This window comes from Caenorhabditis remanei, chromosome IV (genome assembly GCF_010183535.1).
Source record: "Caenorhabditis remanei strain PX506 chromosome IV, whole genome shotgun sequence".
Classification (NCBI taxonomy): Eukaryota; Metazoa; Nematoda; class Chromadorea; order Rhabditida; family Rhabditidae; genus Caenorhabditis; species Caenorhabditis remanei.
In genome coordinates, this window is record NC_071331.1 from 17,648,867 (window position 1) to 17,669,749 (window position 20,883).

General features: G+C 40.3%; 5 protein-coding genes across 5 annotated transcripts; 3 read left to right on the top strand and 2 right to left on the bottom strand.

Moving 5' to 3' along the window:
* Positions 1-1,722: 1,722 nt before the first annotated feature.
* On the top strand, positions 1,723-7,091 carry GCK72_014917 (uncharacterized protein; the record flags this gene model as incomplete). Its single annotated transcript, XM_003108709.2, has 14 exons — positions 1,723-1,921; positions 1,975-2,102; positions 2,339-3,128; positions 3,180-3,440; positions 3,488-3,564; positions 3,609-4,384; positions 4,431-4,599; positions 4,889-5,024; positions 5,072-5,800; positions 5,845-6,025; positions 6,071-6,156; positions 6,201-6,404; positions 6,454-6,597; positions 6,643-7,091. 14 exons carry the CDS (start codon positions 1,723-1,725, stop codon positions 7,089-7,091), a joined length of 4,329 nt encoding a protein of 1,442 aa, XP_003108757.2.
* Positions 2,704-8,272, bottom strand: GCK72_014918 (uncharacterized protein; the record flags this gene model as incomplete). Its single annotated transcript, XM_053730539.1, has 8 exons — positions 2,704-2,816; positions 3,662-4,302; positions 4,564-4,649; positions 6,081-6,321; positions 6,447-6,519; positions 6,903-7,216; positions 7,720-7,823; positions 8,198-8,272. 8 exons carry the CDS (start codon positions 8,270-8,272, stop codon positions 2,704-2,706), a joined length of 1,647 nt encoding a protein of 548 aa, XP_053585311.1.
* Positions 8,273-10,442: 2,170 nt separating this feature from the next.
* GCK72_014919 (uncharacterized protein) lies at positions 10,443-11,495 on the top strand (the record flags this gene model as incomplete). The annotated part of the gene is made up of 4 exons (XM_003089622.2): positions 10,443-10,484; positions 10,538-10,801; positions 10,846-11,120; positions 11,168-11,495. The coding sequence occupies 4 exons, from the start codon at positions 10,443-10,445 to the stop codon at positions 11,493-11,495; spliced, it is 909 nt and encodes a 302-aa protein (XP_003089670.2).
* Positions 11,496-11,818: 323 nt separating this feature from the next.
* GCK72_014920 (uncharacterized protein) lies at positions 11,819-17,438 on the bottom strand (the record flags this gene model as incomplete). Its single annotated transcript, XM_053730540.1, has 10 exons — positions 11,819-11,989; positions 12,037-12,316; positions 12,477-12,622; positions 12,669-12,900; positions 12,946-13,064; positions 13,119-14,007; positions 14,053-14,268; positions 14,318-16,810; positions 16,860-17,326; positions 17,376-17,438. 10 exons carry the CDS (start codon positions 17,436-17,438, stop codon positions 11,819-11,821), a joined length of 5,076 nt encoding a protein of 1,691 aa, XP_053585312.1.
* Positions 17,439-19,285: 1,847 nt separating this feature from the next.
* On the top strand, positions 19,286-20,732 carry GCK72_014921 (uncharacterized protein; the record flags this gene model as incomplete). The annotated part of the gene is made up of 6 exons (XM_053730541.1): positions 19,286-19,357; positions 19,403-19,603; positions 19,734-19,880; positions 19,973-20,130; positions 20,183-20,551; positions 20,606-20,732. 6 exons carry the CDS (start codon positions 19,286-19,288, stop codon positions 20,730-20,732), a joined length of 1,074 nt encoding a protein of 357 aa, XP_053585313.1.
* Between the last annotated feature and the right edge of the window lie 151 nt (positions 20,733-20,883).

Here is a 20,883-nt window from a genome sequence, read left to right on the forward strand (position 1 = left end):
AAATTAAAAAATTTGGAAATCAGAAGTGCCGAATAAATATATAAAACAAAAGGAACTTCAACCCATTTTAGAGAAATATCAGCTCTGAAACTTGTCCTTTTTTGAAAATTGGTTTCTGACTATTTTGAATTCAAGAGGATCTAGATGATTCCAGCTTTATTCTGAATCTAAATCTTGATGTTTAGATTCAGAACAATTGACCAAAAGTTCCAACTTTTTCACACTTATTCATCTACTTGTATTCATGTTTGTCAACATATCTGTCTGTCTGTTTGCTTGTTTTTCCATCTGTCTCTTTTCACATCTCTGTCAATCTGGATGTCCCCCCGTCCCCAATTTATCGCAACCTCCAACTCCCCGACATTGTTTCATTGCAACTGTACAAAAGAGCAATAACATGACATGCCCCGCCCCTTTTTCCATACCATTCATTCCTTCATCAACTTCTTCTTTTCGTCCTTCCGCTTACGCATTTTCTACTCCCTTAGAAGCTGCAGAAGGTCAGCAGCATCAGTCAGAAGTGCAAATAAAGAGAGAGAGAGCAAGAGAGAGTTTGCCTACTACTACTACTGGAACACATACGACTCCCTGTCCACCCTACCTGAGCCATTCCATCTGACCACTGTTTGACCTCTTTCTCCCAGCTTCCCTCCTCCATTTTATATACTATTTCCCACTTAAGAGACTACGGAATACGGACGACGTTCCCCCTATGATGTTTGCTTGGTTTTCGTAGGAGGGCTCTCTCCGAAACACCCCATCTCGTCCTTTTGCTCCCTTCAAGTTGTTGCCCTGTTGCACTGTCTATTACGATTTTATTCCAACTCTCTTTTGTTTGTCTCATTTCGTTTTACTATATCTTGGTTTTCGTCTTGACTTACTAGTTGAGGGTACGGTAGTTTTTGGTTTACCTTCGTTTTCTTCTGAAATCTTGAGTTTTCTCAGTTTGGGGTTCTGGAATACTGTAGTCCCAAGCTAGCTTGATGCTCTGCAAAGTCTTATTTTCCAAGCCCTGACCGTCTATTTCCAGTCCAGCATGACTCACGAAAACGGGTTGCTATTTTTTGTGCCGAGCCATTTTCTGAGCACACATAAATAGCCATCACAACAACACCTCTGCGTCCTTTTGTGTCGGAAAACAACTCTTTTGTTCGAGATTGTAAGAAAAAAGTTGCAATGGATAGGTGTCTGTTTGGGTGGTTTGTTTGTAAACTTTTTCATGAATCTCTCTAATTACCAGTCGGCTGGTAGCAATTCTAGCAATGACATGATTTCACTGAATTCTGTAAAGACCAAACATTGTTTCTAGACCTTTGGAGTTGTTAGAATTCACTGGTAGAATCTCGAAGCTAGAACCTACGGTAGTATTATTGAAACAAATCAGAAATTTTACTCATCGATAAAAGTTTGAATCCGTCAGACCTGCCAAGTAAGATCTCGTTGTTTCCAATTGTGCTTGCTTTGACTTGACCGAGTTCTTTCTGTTTCAAAAAACTTTAAAAACTCTAAAACCATTACTATTTTACTTACTTCCCTAAAGTTTTCATCATCTCGCTCACTTACTTTTTGGAAAATTCACTCCCAGCTTCATTAACTATCAATTCAACAGACCAAAGTCACTAGTTTGTTTTTATATTTTCTCATATTCTTTCACAAATCTCTCTTGTGTTATATACTTCATCAATTGTTTTCTCTCTTCTAATTTTCCCATTTTCCAGTTAGATGCGACGGGTAAGTCGTCGCCATCTGGCGGCGGTGGTGGTGCTGTTCATCACCACCTTACCGCACATAATCCATAATCAGAATCTTGGTCTCGGAGGAATTAATCAGAATATCGGTGGAACGCCACAAAATCCCACAATTAATCAAGTGTCTCCCGGTCAAATTTTCTCAGGAACAGGCAACAATCCATATTATGGAGGTGAGGAGGGAACAGATGTTTCGGTAACCTGACACCTTTGTTTATTGTTTCAGTGAATCTCGTTCCATTCGGACCAGAAGCCGGTGATTTGATGGTGAATCCGTCGATGTTAACTGCTGGAATGACCATCGATTTGTACATGTTCTTCCCTTATTATGGAGGACTTTACAATTACACAACAGTGAGTAAATATTGGGATTTGAATAGGATTTGGAATGGGATATAAAGGTTTATGACATAATAATACTAGAGATCTTTTCGCCTGAAGATATTGATGAAAGTGAAAAGCTGAAATTGTGAGTGTTCTGAATAACATTTTCAGAACCCTCACGATTTTAGCTTCACGTTCATTTCAGTTACGTCTGAAAGTTATCATCTTCGTACGGAACAAATAGTCTCATTATTTTTGTCTTCTAGATTTCCGTCAACGGATATCTTGGTTTTGCGACCGTCCTCGACCAGGGACCGACTATCAATGTTGGACCTGAAACGACCGATTGGCCACGTCAAGAAGATCCAGCGATGATTGCTCCATACCTCTGCAAACAACAAGTTCCACAACAAGGAAATCCGGCTCGTCGTGCTGGAGTCTATTATCGTCTTCTCCTCCGTCAATCACTTTTCGGAAGAGAATCCAACTCAAATCTCAATTTGGGAGGTACTCTTCAACAGAACGCTTTCTTCGGTCAGGCAGCTAGTCAAGCTTGTCCAGGAACAGCCGACAGTTATGTCAGATGTGACTCAAACAGTGACTATTTCCTCGATCAAATGATGATTTGGGTTCAAGAAGGAGTTGCTGGAGGAGCTATGTTCCGTGCTGATGCTGCTGTCGTTGTCACGTGGTACAACACTGCCTCTGCTATTTCTGGAAGATCTGATATTGATGCTGGACAGACTGGAACTTATCAAGTTGTTTGGTTGACTGACTCGACCGCTCGTCTTTCGTATGTCATCATCAACTACGATCGTCTTGGATTCGATGCTCAGGACTTCCGTGGAAACTCAAGATCCGGAAGATGTCGTGCCGTGTTCAACGGAGGTAACCACACGGGAACTGTTGAAGTTGATCCAACTCAACCGTACAAGAACACACCAAAAGTGTTGGCTCAAAGATCTGGAGTTCCACATATGGTCAGAGGAAGATATATGTTCAGAGTGGATGATGTTGTCAGACCAGCCGGATGCTCGAACAAAACTGGAGGAACATGTAAGTTCTTGGATTTTAAAATTTGAATTTGACAACCTTATTCACTTTCAGACCCCATCATGATCTACCCAAATATTGTGAACATGTTGGGAGACATGACTGTCGATGTCAATGCTTGCTGCTTGGATCGTACCCAGACATACATTATGATGATTGAAGAAAGAGAGGTCGCCACGTGTCAAGTCATCAATCCAGCCATTGCTAGATGTAGTCTTCCAAGAATTTATGATTGGGGAACTAAGACTGTCTATTTCCAACCAGAATCCAGAGGAGCGAATGATGAAAAAGCGTTCGTTGGTTATATTTATTTTGGTGAGTTTTGAAGTTTTGAAGTTAAAATTTTAAAATTGAAATTTCAGTACCGCCTACACTTGATCCGATGAGATTAGATATTGGTAATATCTATGAATGGTATAAAAACCCGATGACCAATTATGTAAGTTCTAATACTTATTTCTTGTATTGATATCCATATTTCAGCTCATGCCAATCACCTGGTACCCCAGAAATTTCACCAATCCAGATATTCTCACCAATGGAAATAACATGGGAGTACGTATCTCTGACGACTCGATGTATGGAGTGCAACTCGGTCTTTACATCGTCGGATACAGAGAGTTCAAGGATGACGAAATCAAGAAATTCCGTCCAGAATACCGTACCCTTGCTCGTATCACCACTTACAGTAACCAGAATAATGCGAATTATCGTTGGATGCCACAGGAAGAGGTCATTAACACGAACCAAGTTCAACAGTGGTACCTTACTGATTGGGAGAGAATGCACACTCTCTACACTTATCGTGTTGGATTCTTCAAACTGGCTCCAATCAATCCGAATGATATGAATGGAACTCAACTTCTGCCGGGTCTTGTCTCTGCTCCAATCTCGTTGCATTGGTTGTGGACACCTGAGAATCAACAGTTCTCTACATTGACTTTGAATCAACAGGATAGAGATCAACGAGTCGAATTTGTGAAGGAGAAGTCTAGAGAAATGTGTCACGATTGGTACGATGAGGATGGTGCTTTGTGGAATTTCATCAGGGATACTGAAACCAATACCTCTTGTCCTTGCATTGAGACTCAAGCTCTTTTGGATTTGGGTCGATTCATGCCTCATCCGAGATGCTCTCAAATGTTCCGTGATATTACTTGTACAACAGTTATCGGATCTAAGAATTGTTATATGTCATCTTCGAATATTTATTCCAGTTATGCAGGCGGTGGAAACACATTCAATAATCAGGACACGAAGTGAGTCACTTTCTTTTGTTCCGGATTCTATTTAGAAAGTTTTCAGCCGCTTCATGACTCACTACGGTCAAGTTTGTTGTTATGATGAGTCTGGATTTTTGATGCAAACACCATATCAACCTGTTATCAAAACGCAGAGGGAGTATTTCTACAATCCTGGTTATCCATTACGTGCTTACGAGTTTGGTACAGCACCGTATATGGGACAGTTTGAGGTTTGTTTGGATAGGAGTAGGCAATTCTCGAACGTTTCGCAACAAATGACCTGAAATGAAAACGAATAACTTACAGTATGACGAGTTTAAGCATTATGCTCCAGTGAGTTTAGGCACAAAAAAACACAGAACTTATTTCGAACATCTTATTTTTGCTCCACGTTCTGGTTTTTCAACGAACCAAAAACTCAAAACATTACTCACTATTCATAGGTTTCAGCATGGATTTGTAATATTACGCAACGCAGTTTTGTCTCCAAGCCATTTGAATCAACTTTATATTTTCCAGGTACCTGGTTTATCAGTATTCCACAACGACTACATGCCCTACTTCCTTTGTTGCAAGTTTGCGGATTTCCGATGTCAAATGTTCTATTGGAGGCGACCTTCATCGGCGTGTCAGCAGTATCAACCGCCGGCTATAGGTACTTTGAGTAGCTAGAGGGTCTAAACGTTCAATTTTTATTTCCAGGTCACGCGCAAGGAACTGGAGTATTCCAGACGATTGACAATGACAAATTCATTTTCAATCAACCTGGGGTTTTCAATTTCTTATACATTCCTCAATCTGTTAGAACTCCAGAAGTGAGAATTCAGACAAGACTAGAAAGATATCCGAACAGAAAAGTAGACTTCGGTCTTCTTGGAAGATACATCTCTCAATATGAACTTGTGCAACCAACAAATGCAACTGTTATCACTGGAATCGCCATGGAAGCTACTGGAACTGAGAGAGTTATTGTAATGACTCGTAAGGATACACGTCGATTCCGTTACCGTACCAACATCATTGTTGGAAATATTCTTCGGTACTTCGATACGATTCGTCTTCAAAGATTCCGTGGAGTTCTGATTTATGTGAACAATGTTGAACGTGGTCAACCGGAGATCTACGTGGTTTTGGAGGAGGCTCAAATCGGAGTGAAGGTCACTGAAAGTTATGCTTTGGATATCGACCGTCTTCCAAATTACCAGGAGAGTATGGGTATCCTCGATATCCAAATCTCAGTGTCACCTCAATACGGAGTACGTCCAGATGGAGATAAGACACAGGAGGCACAGTATAGACAGTTGTATAATCTGCCACGTGTCAGTGGATTGATCAGACCGTATCCGGATCAGACTAGTGGATCTTTGAACGAGGGATTGACATTGAATGATGTGAATTCAGATGCCTACAGACAACAGATTATTAATAATTGTGAGTTTTTAGTGCAGAAAGATTTCATAATGCATATCTTTTAGACCTTGTCCTCGGATCCGGAGAGCCAGGAACCCAACAGAACCAAGCTGGAACTCTGAATCAAATGATGCCATCTGACAACATGTTCACCACATCGAGAGATGAAGACAAGCAATTTGATGTGTTCCCAGAAGCAAGCATGAGATCTGAACCAGTTTATAAGACAGCTCCAGTTTTCGATACGTGAGTTTCAGAATTCACTTAAAATGTCAAATATTCAATTTTCAGTGGCTCATACCGTTTCGTTCCACAAACTGGATCTATGATTCTCCAACTTTTGAACACTTGTAGAGATTTGCAGAATAATCCGAACAGTAAGTAAAATTGCATCAAAATTGTTTCCAACTTTTGTTTCCAGCCGATCTTCAACCATACCAGAGCATTGCCACGTTGAGTTATGGACTTCAATGCCCTGATGATCCAGGATCTGTGCTGACAGAATGTGGAGATTCAGTGGCTTGTCTCTACGATTATGCTCTCTTGAATTCAAAGATTTTGGGACAAGAAGAACAAGACGCGTGGAATATGTTCACCACGGACAGAGCTTTGGCTATCAGACAATGTAAGCATTGAAATTGAGAACAAATTTATTAAGGCTCGATACTTTTCAGACAACAGTTGCGGAGCCATCAACATTGAATATCCAGAATACATGATGAAGACACCTGCTCTGTCATCTGGATATTTGCAAGGAGATGTGGCGAGATTCGAATGTTATCAGTCTCATTGGGTTAAGGGAGATCATGAATACAAGTGTAGGTTCTTGGCAGCTGATTTTGAAAAAAAACAAACATTTTCAGGCGGAATTGTTGTTGATTACAACCGTCCAAATGAGTATCGTTTCGAATGGAACAAGGGAAATCAGCCATGGTGTAGATCAAGAATCAAGGAAAATTACTTCAAGTGGTTGGCAGTTATCTTCGGAATCGTCGGAATCATCATCGTCATCCTTCTGATATTCCTTGTCTTCTGGTGCATCAAACAAAAGAAACGACAAGAGAGTCGACAATATTCTGGCACCGCCGCCTACAGTAATAATGCATTCCAAAATCAAACATACGAAACGAAACCGCCAAGGACACTGTCTGTTGGAGATCTATCGAATGCTCCACGGACTGTGAATATGCCACCGCCACGTGGCACAACTGCAACTCCGATGACAATGGAGCCACGTGGATTCTCGCCTGCTCCAACGGATATTCAGGGATCGCAGGGAGCAGGAGTGCTCGGATTGAATACCAGTGTTTAGATTTGTTTTTAGGAGTTTCCTTTTTAGTTTTATTAATAACTTCTTCAACTTTTTCCCCTGACTTCTTCTCCCCATCATCATCCCGTTTGCTCATCATTTCTCCATTTGTGTTCTCTTTATCTCTTCTAATTAAAATTCATTTCGTTCGGCTAGTCCGCTGATTCTAGACTAGGGAATGTGCATGCATATGATGAAAATTGAAAGAAAGAGATATATCAAATGCATGAACATTTCCGATATGGTCCTACTTAAACTCATTTGCTTTAAATTCTCATTTCAATTCCTTTCGTTTTTTCAAGTAGGTGCTATTTTTATATTTATTTTCAAAAAAAGAAGAAAGAATTTGTTCTTTCTGTGAATAGTAAGTGTTATACACCCTCCGGATACTCTACCTCATTTTTCGATTGTGATATTTATTTATTCTTTTTTCTTTAATTCTTTAATTATTTAATGCGAAAATCAAAATTGAGTAAAAAATTTATAATCAAATTTGATTCTTTAAAGATGAAACTAGGTGTCTCAAAGAACGTATACCAATGACATCTTCTGACAAACTAATTCATCTATTTACTCTAATTTCTGAAACTCGTGTCTGTTCAAGTTCTTTCAAAATAAAAATACAACTTACTCCCAAATAATCTTCTGATCATTGTGTTCAGCGAAGTATAGATTCAGAAGATCTGCCACGTGACGTGACGGTTGTTTCCAGATTTCGTCTAGAATAATCGTATTCTGACAGACAATTTTCAAGTTTCTTATGACATTATTGTTTGTCTAGATGATGTCACTTACATTGTCTGCGTCTCTTATCTTAGAGTGTCTTCGAAAACAAGATCAACCTATAAAAATCGGAGAAGAAATGAGAGAGAACACAAGACAACAATCACTTGTACTTTCTAAATAACTTATTTTTGAACTTCTTCTGAAAATGGCTTCTCTGAAATTCAACATCATCCTTCTTCTCGTTCTTCTCTGTGCCTTCCTGCAAACTACGGATGCTCAATGTGAGTTTTCATTCCTAAACTAGAATTTGAATATATTTCTTATGTCAACTTGAATAATAATTCATATTTTCAGTCTGGCCCCCATACGGTGGATTCGGATACCATTGTGGATTCCATTGCCGTCGATTCCACAGAAGAATGTTCTGGAGAGGATTGCTCTGGGGATAGATCTTCCATATTATATGAATCAATGTGTACATTTGTATATTCTTGAGATTGTATCAATCAACCTATTAAACTCAATAAATTATTTCTATATTCAAATTGTCGTCAAACTTTTGATAAGAACAACATCTACAGTACTCCAAGTTTCCTCAAAAAAAACTATTCTAACAAGGGAAGTATACGACGGACCGATTTGAACTTTTTCTATAAATTTGACCGCAGGTAATTTGGACCTTGAGGATTCGAAAACTGCAATAAAAATCTGCTAAATGCTCATGTGAACCGAGTTATGACCCGTCAAACTTTTCTATTTTTTTCATGTGGCTAAGCTTTTCTCGTGAAATCAATTCACCGAATAGTCTATCGAAACTTGTGCTGTAGAATTGAAAAGTTTTACAGGTCATAACTCGGTTCACATGAGCATTTAGCAGATTTTTATTGCAGTTTTCGAATCCTCAAGGTCCAAATTACCTGCGGTCAAATTTATAGAAAAAGTTCAACTTGGTCCGTCGTATGTATACTTCTCTTGTAAAATGCAAAACAACGGTCAAGTTGGTGTTGATGGGGTTAGGATTGCGAACGGTGAACACAGGTAGTTAGCCAGCGACGAAATACGGACCATATACGCGTCCGCGCCGGACTCAAAAAGAAGTAGCTAAGGACGATATGTGTGCGTCATATACGGTCCGTTTCGAGTCCGCGCGCCGAAAAAGTTGCTCCTCTCCCTCCCACCGCCAGCCCCCTCCCTACTTTTGTTTCCCGGTTTAGATCGTCATTTAACAAGGAAGATTAGTGATAAAATTACTATTTTATTTAAAGAAAGATAAAAAGGAACATTGAAAATAATGAAAATAAGAAGAAAACATAGCAAATTAGACATAGAAATCACAAGTTTGTCGGCCAGTCGTGTCCTTGAAATCAATCGAAATCCAATTGTCGTAGAAGCAATATTCAGTCGTTGATTTCCGTTTTTCCCTTTGTATTTCTGAAAAAAATCAATTAATTGCGGAATAAAAAATATTTATTCAGTTAACTTACTTTCGAAAAAGGGTTCCTCCTCCGAACAAATACCGATGTCGTGTTTGAGAAGGAGTTCCGGCCAATTTTATCGAATTTCCTCACTGAAAAATTTATTTTGAATAGAGAATGTTGAATACTATCACAAACCTTTGAGGAAATCGAAGAATTGGTTCCATTTCAGCTATCGCCGCTGTTTCTCTTTTTGGGATCATCGGACTGACTGAAAACATACTAATTTTTCGATCATTCGCAGTTAAATGCGGGAATTTTTCACGAAAAAAATAAATTAAAATAAATTTCAATATAAAAAACATAAAGAAAGGCGAAACTTTCGAAAAATAGGGAAAGAAACGTAAAAGCTCCGTAAATGATTAAAAAATTATCATTATCCGAGAGGAGTCCGAGAGCTTCGGAAGAGCTGCTGCAAGCGGCCGCCGCGGCCAGTCCATACGGACTATTTCGCCAATCCATATACGGTCCGCGCTGAGTCCGCGCGCGGACGCCCGCCGCCCACTGCCTCCTCTTTCCCCGAAGTCCACACTGCGTCCATATACAGTCCGTAGCGGGCCATATTTTCGCCGCGGACTCTATGCGGACGGAAAATGGGACTGAATCCGCATGCGGACCACACGCCAACTACCTGTGAAGAACGCGGGGTCTTTACCACAGAATGAACTGCAGAACGAGGGGGTGTTTCACAAAGAAACCAGAAGTATTAGAGAACCCATCAACTCCGGACCGATGGCGAATTAGAGGGGAAGAGGTGTTGTTCATATATTAATGGAGAACGAAGCAGCCGACGTTTCACGGGGAATGGCGTGCGGAGTTTCCCGCGCAGGGATGGAGATCGAATGATGATTTTTTTGAAAGAGCTTCATTTTTCTAGTCGATAACTTTTCCGAATCAGCTCTTCGGACACCAATGCTTCAACTTTTTTAATACACAGCACAGAACTCAATCTATTTACACGTATCCTCTTATCACATTTCAAAATCTCTTATCTCTTCTCACATCTTCCGTAAACTACTCCACTTCCCTAGTTCCTCAGGTCACCCAAAGGTCAATCTAAACCAAAACAAAAGTTACAAAATCAGTACAAGAGAAGTTTCTCTCTCTCGATAGCCTCTACTAACCACCCTACTAACCATCTCCTCTCGACACAATGCTTTATCAAAAGAAGCCCATCAACCAGAAGTTGAACAAAGTGAGTACCTTCAGAAGACCCTTTCCTGAGATTCCACTTCCTCTCTTTTCCAGATGATCCCTCTTCCAAACGTGATCGCGTGGAAAGTGAATCCAGCCGACGTGTTGCATCGTGGACGTGTCATGTGCATGTTCCGAACGAAACGAACATTTCTTCCCGATGATATTTCTTCTCTGAACATGAGAATGACAACGGTGACACGGAATGGTGACATGATTGTCTATGATACAAAGGATCGTGGTCTGATCATCAATCTTCGAGATGCCACAGATGTTCTCACAGAGTGTGACAAGTACAAGTCTAAGAAGGTCAAATATGTGAGTTGAATGATGATAGAAAGATAGATTTTCAATGTTTTCAGTCCCGTAGCCACATCAAAATCCGTATGCCACGTGGAAACATTCACTTGTTTGTCCGCGACGAAGCCATCTATAAATGGTCTGCAGCCATCCTCGAAGCGCACGTTTATTGCCGTCCGAAACCATTTGTATTGATCAGAAAAGAGATTCAACCGCATCAGGAACCAGTGACTGCAATCGAGAAGGCTCCAGAATCTCCAACATCTCCAATGACGTCTTCTAATAGTGGACTGATTACTGTAATTGAGAAACGATCGACTTCAGAAGACACTTTGATGTAGGAATAGAAATGATGCATATTTAAAACCAATTGATTAGTTTCAGCCCGTCAGTTCGTCGTGGTGCTGTTCCAGTTGGCACGCTTCGATGCAAGATTGAGAAGGAAATTGAGAAGAATCCAAAGGTTGAAATGCTCCCAGAGCCAACGACGTCTCAACAGAAGCCTTCTCAGTCGACGTCATCTGAACAGAAGCACTTTACTTCATTCTTTGTTCTTCACGAAGGAGGAATTCGTACTCAAGGAATTCCAGTTCAAGTGAAAACTGAACCATTGGATGATAATCAGAAGACGTTTCTGAATCTCGAAAGACCCGAAGAGGAATCAAAAGGATCAGCGAAGAAGGAGTGGTGGATGCGTTCTCTGAAATGCTAATTACTAATAAAAACAATTTATCTTGCTAAACAACAATTTATTTAAGCCAGCATTTACAAATCGAATGGTTTAAAAAAAAAGTACAGAAAAAGTTAGCTACCCTTACTCGCCGATTTCAGCATTGTTATCCGTGGTGCGTTTTCATGAAAAGATTCAAAAATGTACAAGAAGTCGTGTAAGTGGTGAGAAGGAAATGGATGGAACCAGCCATCATTCCACAATAAGTAATCTGCTTTGGAAGAGAACACGTATAAATTTGAAACTGATTAGAACAATAAAACCTATCTAAAAATGATAAATACATATAATGACATAAAAGTGAGTTACTGTGCGCATAGTTGTTGCAAGAGTGGATTCAAAGCAACAGCAGATTCTCGTTTGTATGCCTTCTGTCGCTTGAATGCGCGAACAAAATCCTCGAAAAGTTGTCGACCAATATGTGGAATGCATTGGAATGCATCGTAGGCTCCACGCACAAAGTCGCATAATTGTCCCTGAAATAACTGGCAAACTTGTGAATTATTATCAATTGTCTACTTACATCTGAATTATCAACAATACGCGGACTGTTCATTTTATTGACTGTAGCTTGCAAATACTGATCACAGCATCGTTCGAATAATTCTCCAGTGATTTCATGATATCCACATGATATCATATGCGTTGTGATATGCCCAGCCGTGCAGTATTTGACATTCGGATAACGAATGCTGCTGAGATTTCGATTAGGAGGCGGAGGGAAATTCGTTGGAATCAGTGGTACTGGAGCGGCATCAGCCGGTCGAGGATTCTGTGCGACCACTGACAGGTGAGGGAAGTGACTGTAAAATTATCAGTTGAGTATCGGATAACACAGTTATATATTGTCGAAATAAAAAAAGTGGTACCCGGTGTTTGCGGACTTACTGCTAATTTTAATAATTTTTTCACTAAGTCCGCAAACACCGGGTATCACTTTTTTTTATTTCGACAATAACTTACCGAACACTCTCTTTAGCATAATTATGAAGAACATATGGAGAGAGGATGGTTCGAGCTGCGTGCTGATAAAAAGTTCGGATATATTCTGTACCAAGTTGCACAGATATAAAATGCAAGTTTTGAATATCGTCAGCATATGGCGGTGTCTGAAAATAAAGGTTATTTATTTAGAAAAACGGAGTGAGCTTTTACACTTGTAAATTTCAGATACATTTGTCTATCTTCTCCTGGTGATGTTGCCAAACAATCCATTGCTCTCATTCCATAATGCCAAGCATTCAGAAGAGCATTTCCAGGTACTGGCGGTGGTACCATGTATTGCTGATTTGGTACCACCCTCGGTATATCCGCGTTCTCTTCTTGCCCGCCAAGTTGTGGTGCTGATCGACTGTGATGGAATCTCGATCGTTCAATGTTCTCATGTCTGTAACTAGACGGGGGTAGAAGAACAGTTGGATCAGCTTCGTACACTTGGGGGTACAACAATGCAACCTGTTGTAGTGTTGGCAGAATGTGGCCTCGTGGAGGGTGCTGTCGCCGGTTTGCTGGCTGATTTGGAACGTTCACTTGTTGAGCGACACCGGCATTCTGTAATACATGCTGATGGGATTAAGAATGCAATTCTGGAAAGATACAACTTACAACATACGGATTAGCAACCAATCCAGCAGGTGGAGCCTGCTGCCTCATTGGATTTTGCTGTCTGTCTTCTGGATAACTCAATTCTTGCCAGTGATTCATCGCTTCGAAAAGAGGACGAGATCGTCCGACTTCACGGAATTGCGTAGTATCCATGGCTAACAACGCAGCTGTTGACATATCCCGACCACCTTGCTGACATCTTCTCAATGCATGAATTACTTCATCATCAGTGAGTGCATGAGCGAATGGAAGAACTGATAATGCCATACGCCCAGCTTCATGTCTCATCGCTGGATCAGATGCTGGAGCGATTCGATCTGACATTTGAGCCACTTCATTCGGTGTGAAATGAGCCATCCAAATTTCACGCATCAACTCCAGTGAACTTGATCCTATATCTTCCACTTGTGCAGTTATCCAACTCGCTATATTACTGTATGTTCTGGTATTCCAGTTGGGTGATATTCGATTACTCATTCCTAATGCGTAGATCGAAATAGCCATTGCACAAAGATGGAGGCGTCGATTCGTTCCACCCAGATTCTGACCACCCCAGACAGCATTATTCTGTGTACCACCGGCTTCAAAGAGAATTTTCTTCGATAACTCTTGCATATGATATACTGCAGCATCAGTTACAGTAGTTCCAGGATCGTTAGAAAAGGATCGAGCGTTCCGTTTCTTATTTCTTCGAGCAGCATGAAACTGGTTTTTCTGATTTCTCGAATAGTTTGGACCGACAGTCTTCTTCGCACTCGGACCAGGAACATTTGAATCAGATTCAACAGAGTCAGTAGATCGACTTGTTGAAGGATCTGATGCTTTGTACCCCGAGTTCTCGCTTGATGCTGAACCTCTTGGTGGATTATCTGTTGTCCTATTTCTGTTTCTGAAAACTTACAATTTGGAATGAAGAACATCATGTGAAACTTACATTGGTGCCGCAGCAGGAAAGTCAGAAATCCTCAAACGAATCAATTCGGCTTCAATTTGTGCCTGGTAATCAGTCAATGTGTTCTCTGGTTCTCCCTCTTCAACTTGTTCTTCTGGTATATCTTTATACGGGAATACTGGTCTTTGTCCAGGTTTGAATCTCTTCGTGTATACTGGACATCTCTCTAAAAAGAAAGCAGCGTTCGAGAGATGGTGTCTGGAAAATAGTGAATATTAGATACTATAACGAAATATGAAAATCTTACTGATACATCCGATGAAGCTTTGGATCGAGAATCTGATCAATAACCAGTGCACACCTTTCTTGAGAATCCTTGTATCGAACTAGTAGCATTGATGTCAATTCACTTTTCTCCCGACGAATGGTTTCCCAATGCAAAACGTATCTCTCAGAAATTATCGGACGACAACCAACGATATGCAGTGAGACATGGAGAGCCAAATCTGAATCAGATGGAATCAGAAGACGTCGATTATGCTGAAGAGCGGGCGAAGCTGTCGTTGTTGCATTTTGTGGAGGAGGACGATGATGGTTGTTTGGAGGCTCGGTCCAGTAAAGAGCCAGAAAGAGGAACTTCGTCATAGCGATCGGAGGGAGTTCACCGTTATTTCCAGAATCTGTTTCAATGATTTCAATAGCTCTTGCTCGGACTTTTTCCATTTGAGAAGCAGTCATTTGAACTGTTTGCCATATTTGATCAAGAATAGCAACGAATTCAGTTTCCAGATAGGTGAAGAGAATCTGATGATGCTTCGTGTAGAATGGATACTTCGGCAGACTGAGAGTTCGCATGGATATATCGAATACTGTATGTTGAAGATGTGGACTGTCTTTCAGCACTTTCGTTAAGTACAGTATCTTCTCCATGGTCGATAAGAATCGATTCGCCTTTGCCACCTCTTCGTCTCTATCACTTCCTGTTATTTCATCAGAAACGTTGGAGGACGAGGAAGAAGTAGATGCTGATTGCTGCGAAGTGCTCGGTCTTTCTTCGTTAGTTTTCAAAAATTCTTGACATTGTTCCGCCAAGCTGTCCACCAAATACTCGCTATTTTTCAGTGCATTTTCTACCGCATCTGCTCGATATCCATGTGTTCCATATGCCTCTACACGTAGAAACCTGGCTTCTAGAGCATCTAATGGAGAGAAAGAAGCAGCAAGAACTTCATTGACATCCATTTCCGCAGAGTCGATTTTCTTTTTCTTCGGTACTTCTGGTCGTTGTGGACCCTTCTGTACATCACTTTCCTGGCCTGATTCTGTACTGTCATTCAATGATTGATTCATATCATGATCTTCTTCCACAACTCTCCAAACTCCATCAACTCCTCTGTATTCTTCCTGTTTCCGAATCGGCCAAGCTTGTCCTTCTTCCTCCATTCGCTTCTTTAGCAACTTCTTCTTTCGTTTCTTCTTTTTCAGCGACTTTTCTCGGTGTGGAGGAACCATCTTATAGCTCACCGTCAAATTTGGTTCGGAAACATAGAAAATTGCATTCTCTCGAACTCCGAATCGTATATTCTGCTCATTCAGATAGTGACACATTTGAATTGCTGGATAAAATCCCGGGAAACAGTTCAAAGTGAATTTCATATTAACTGCCGAAAGCTGATATCTGATATCAACGTTAGTGATCGTTTGGAGTATTTCAGCAATTTTGTAGTTACTTAGAACAGTTGCATCTGTAGATGGCATGCTATCATTTTTCTCTGGAGGAGCTGAAGTGATCATATTTTTCAATCGAGTTACAGCAGTTCTATGATATGCTTGAAGGTATCCAGCCAATTGTGATCGATAATTCTTTCCAGCTCTTGGATTGATTGCAACTAATTTCCAGAGCAAAACTACTTCGTCGCATAATTGAGAACAATGAAGTTGCGCAAGATATTGAGAATCTGGAGCTTTGAAACAATTCGCTTGAGTCCAATTTCCAGATTGTACCAATTTTGAAATGTACCACCACAAAAGGACTTGACTGTTCGATAAACACTCATCAGTGATTGTTCTCAAAAGTGCCACTGCATTATCATCGCTTCTGGCGAACATTTCTCGAACCATTTGCAATAAATTCCACATTCCTTCTGGCTCTCTGCATCGAAGTGGCTTAATCATTGTAGTCCATTCGGTATGAGTTGGATGTTGAACTGATGAAAGATATTGAACATCGCAATGAACTGCCGGTGCTGGCACACAATATTTAATCAGAAGTCGCCGCACTTTGTTCTCTATTTCAGGAAAATCATATCGAGAAATCGGTTCATGACCACCATCTGTAGGATCAGGAGCTCCAAGCAGTCGATTTATTGTCGAATTTGGATCTTTAATTTGATCAATGAGCTTTTGAAATCCAGGTATGCATTTTCGTGGAATGTCGTTTATATGCCATTGAACTAACTTCCGTAAATCTGTATCATTCATCGAATTGATTGCATCTGCTATTGTTTCTTTGAATTTGATCTGACTTCTCTCTGATATCCGATAAATACAAAGTGCAACCACATGTTTACACCAACTCGACCGATTCGAGCATTCACAGGTACACTCGACAATTCGACATCTGTCGACTTTCACCGTCACATGAAAGGAATCTCGATTGTCACTATTTCCGGCATCAGGAGGTGTGTTGCTGATGTTTCCACTCAAAAGGAATCCAGTTTGTGACACATCACGGACGTTTCCCCACTGATACAACATTTTTCCGAACTCATACTGATCTGCGGATCCGTTAGCGAGAGTACTGAAAAATATAATATAAGAAACGGTGAAAGTTACTTCATTTTACTTACCTGTACATACGAATTTCGTCAGTTGATTGCGGAAAGCAGTGAACAATGAAAGACACAAATATTTTCTCAGGAATCGGTCCCATTGGTGAAGGTGGATTCATTTTCTCTGCTCGTGTCACACAAATATGCATATACATTTCTTCCAATTGTTGAAATGACCATTTCTCCGCACAAACTTTCGCCGAAATTTCAGAAAGTGTTAGTAGAATTCCAGTCGGATTGTCTCCCCGTGACATCATCGGATGATGAGCCAATGGATTATTCGGATCTCCCGCAACGACCGTTCTTGTAGATGCAGATGAGTATCGTCCTGATGTATTATGATATTGATAGACGACGCACGAGAGGCCTGGTTGAATTGCTTCACAAGTTGAGGAGCAATCCGCCCATCCTCTCCAATTATGTTGATTTTCATCGATTGAATCATCTAAAGAGACTTGCGAGTCTTCTTCAAATCGTTCCGAATCCTGAAACTAGTAAGTTTCATTTAATATAAGCTATGAATAAAATTCAAACCTCAAACGAAACGTCATCGCGACCATCCCATCTATTGTTTCCATGCGGCTGCATCGGCTGCATTGTAGCAGCAATTAGCAGACGTCCTGGACCGATGGAAACGTTTCGATGTATTGGGGGAGAGCCTGAAGAAACAAAGAGATGAAAACTTTAGAGTAAGCGAGAAGAACAATTAACCAGAGAACAGGTAGAGAAGAAAAAATCATCATTCAGAGTGTTACACCTCATTTTATTTGAACCGACCTTGAACCAAGCTTGTGTTCAAAGTTATCAGAAAAAGCTGAAATAGTCCGAGAGGAGTACACCGGGAATGATAAAATCGCGGCGAGAGTCGAGAAACAACTACAGTAATCATGTAGTTTTACGGGCAAAACATTTTTCATTTTTGTCAGCTGCAACTTTCGTTTTTCCTAACTTTCGTGGTAATTAGTTATTTTTTAGACATTATTTTGTTCAAAAACTCATTAAAGTAATTACTTTTTTTTTTGAATTATTTGTGCCGAACTTTCGCTTTTTCATCGCTTGTCAGTTTATCGTCAACAACAAAAGCTTTTGCAAGTTTTAGCATATAAAAAGTTCATGAATACGTTTTCAAAAGTATCGTTACTATTGCAAGGTTTTAATGTTAATTTTCATTAATTTATGAGAAATCCGAGTGAAAAAAGGCGGTGTTTCCCCTCTGGAGTTGTAAAAAAATTAAAAACAAATTAGTTAGGTTTAATTCCCGACTCGAGAATAATGTAAATAACTTTTACCTTAGTTTTAATTAATTAAGTGAGTTAGATTTAATAATAGTCTATTAAAACGCTTCTGAAACCTCTCCGTTTGTTTCATTCTCTTTCCGAAAGAAAAAAGTATGCAAATTTTTTAAAATCAGCTAATTAAGTAGTAGTTTTCACAAGTTTTAGTATTTTCAATTTAACTGAAGTTCATTAAAAAATATATAGAAGCGCAAACAGAGATTTGAAAAACATATCTCATTCAAAATCAGAAGTTAACAAGTATTATCTGGATATGATAAATTGATATAGGTCATTCCATTTAAAGTTTAAGTTAGGAATGGTTCGGAAACTATGTACTGAGTAGACGCTCTTTCTTCGCTTCCTCGTCGTGTCGACCAACCCTCCGGCTGCGGAATCTCGGCGTCTCCTCTTTTTCAACGCTATTCCTTCTCACGGCCCGTTCCTATCGGTGCCTTTCACATAGGCGAGCGCAAGTGGCCGAGACGGGAAGACGAGTGGGCGAAGTGTTGACCAGTCCTCCAGCTGGAGTGAGGGAAATACGCTCTATTGGAAAACGATTCAAACGGCGCTACTTTTAAATTAGAAAATTGTGTTTCTCAGTTTTTGTTTCCTATGATTCAATTCTTGCCATCTAATTACTAGAAGTTATGGCTAAATTATACAGAAAAATGATCTCAGTTCGAATATCATTGATTAGAACGGAAAGCGGAGTTTTTATTGAAATAGGACGATATATTTCGAAATGAAAAGTTTTCCTATAGTAAAACGTTGAGAGACCTAGAGACTCACCATACCAAAAAATAGAATGCAAACGTCGTCTGTTTTGCGCCGAAGAAGCTTATAGACGAACTACTGCGACGTCGACGACGAAAACAACCAGAAAGGTCTTGTTTTCGCTGAAACGAGGGTTGTAGGGCCTGGCACGTGCCCCGTTCGCTGCTCTTTCGTTATTTTCTACTAGCTCTCAGCTTATTGATTGAGGGGTTAATCTTTGATAGGGAAAATGAAGGTAATTTCTTGATTTTTCTTTAAAAATTGATTTAAAAAAATGGAAACTGAAATTTGACACACTATTGAATTTAAAATTAATTTGAAGTCTCTTCGTTGTTAATAAATGCATCACACCGATCGTTAATTTCATCTAAAAGCGTGATTTTCAGATCAAAAATGTCTGCGCAGGCTAGTCGTCAGAAGAAAACCGATCAGGACCAACGTGCTGCCGATCAGGCACTTCTCAATGTAAAACAACACTTCTCAGGCAAATATGTACGAAAAAATTTTCAGGCGGCAATTCAGGACAATGATATGGAACAAGATGAGAACTTCACAATAATCGACAAACTCGAGGCGACTGGAATAAGTTCTGGAGATATTTCAAAACTGAAAGAAGCCGGCTACTACACGTACGAATCGTTGGCCTTCACAACACGACGCGAACTACGAAATGTGAAGGGAATTAGCGATCAAAAAGCCGAGAAGATTATGGTTAGTTCAATGGAAAAGAGGATAGTAGCAAAAGAGACCAGCTGCAAGGTCAAATTCGACAGACCAATTGAGCAGCTGGGAACATGTTGAGAGGATAAATGACATCATTTTGATTTCATCAAATTTTCAGAAAGAGGCGATGAAATATGTGCAGATGGGATTCACGACGGGAGCTGAGGTGCATGTAAAACGTAGTCAGCTGGTACAGATCAGAACAGGATCGGCTGCCCTTGACAGACTTTTAGGAGGAGGAATCGAAACTGGAAGTATCACCGAGGTGAGTAGGTCATGAAAGAAAAAAGTGGAGAGATAGAGAGATGATGGAGAAGAAAATTGTTGATCTAATTCTAATGATTTATTACGTTCCAGGTTTATGGCGAGTACAGAACTGGAAAGACACAGCTGTGCCACAGTCTGGCGGTTTTGTGTCAATTACCAATTGACATGGGAGGTGGTGAGGGAAAATGTATGTACATTGACACAAATGCGACTTTCCGACCAGAGAGAATCATCGCTATCGCTCAAAGGTGAGAGATATCAGCTGAAACATGTATTGAACAATAAAAAATGTTATTCCAGATACAACATGGATAGTGCTCATGTTTTGGAGAATATCGCTGTCGCTCGTGCCTACAATTCTGAACATTTGATGGCTTTAATCATCCGAGCGGGAGCAATGATGTCTGAAAGTCGTTACGCAGTTGTTATTGTAGATTGTGCAACTGCACATTTCCGTAATGAGTACACCGGAAGAGGTGATCTCGCTGAACGTCAAATGAAACTTTCTGCTTTTCTTAAATGTCTTGCAAAGTTGGCTGATGAGTACGGTGTCGCCGTCATCATCACAAATCAAGTCGTTGCTCAAGTCGATGGTGGTGCTTCAATGTTTCAAGCGGATGCAAAGAAACCGATTGGAGGACACATCATCGCCCACATGTCTACGACCAGGTTATCAGTGAAAGTGATAAGAGGACACTCACTGACCGTTCTCTTTTTTTGCAGATTGTATCTTCGAAAGGGAAAAGGAGAGAATCGCGTGGCAAAAATGGTGCAATCGCCAAATCTTCCAGAAGCTGAAGCGACTTACTCGATCACTAATCATGGAATTGAGGACGCTCGCGAGGACTAGCCCACAGTTGTTTTGATGTTATCATACTCCCGTTCGCTTTTCTTTTTTATCATATGATACTCTTTGTCCCGATAAATATATCATTCCATTTTCTCCCCTTCACGGATTCATCATTTGGGTCGTTTTCATTGTCTCTTGTTGTTCCTCTATT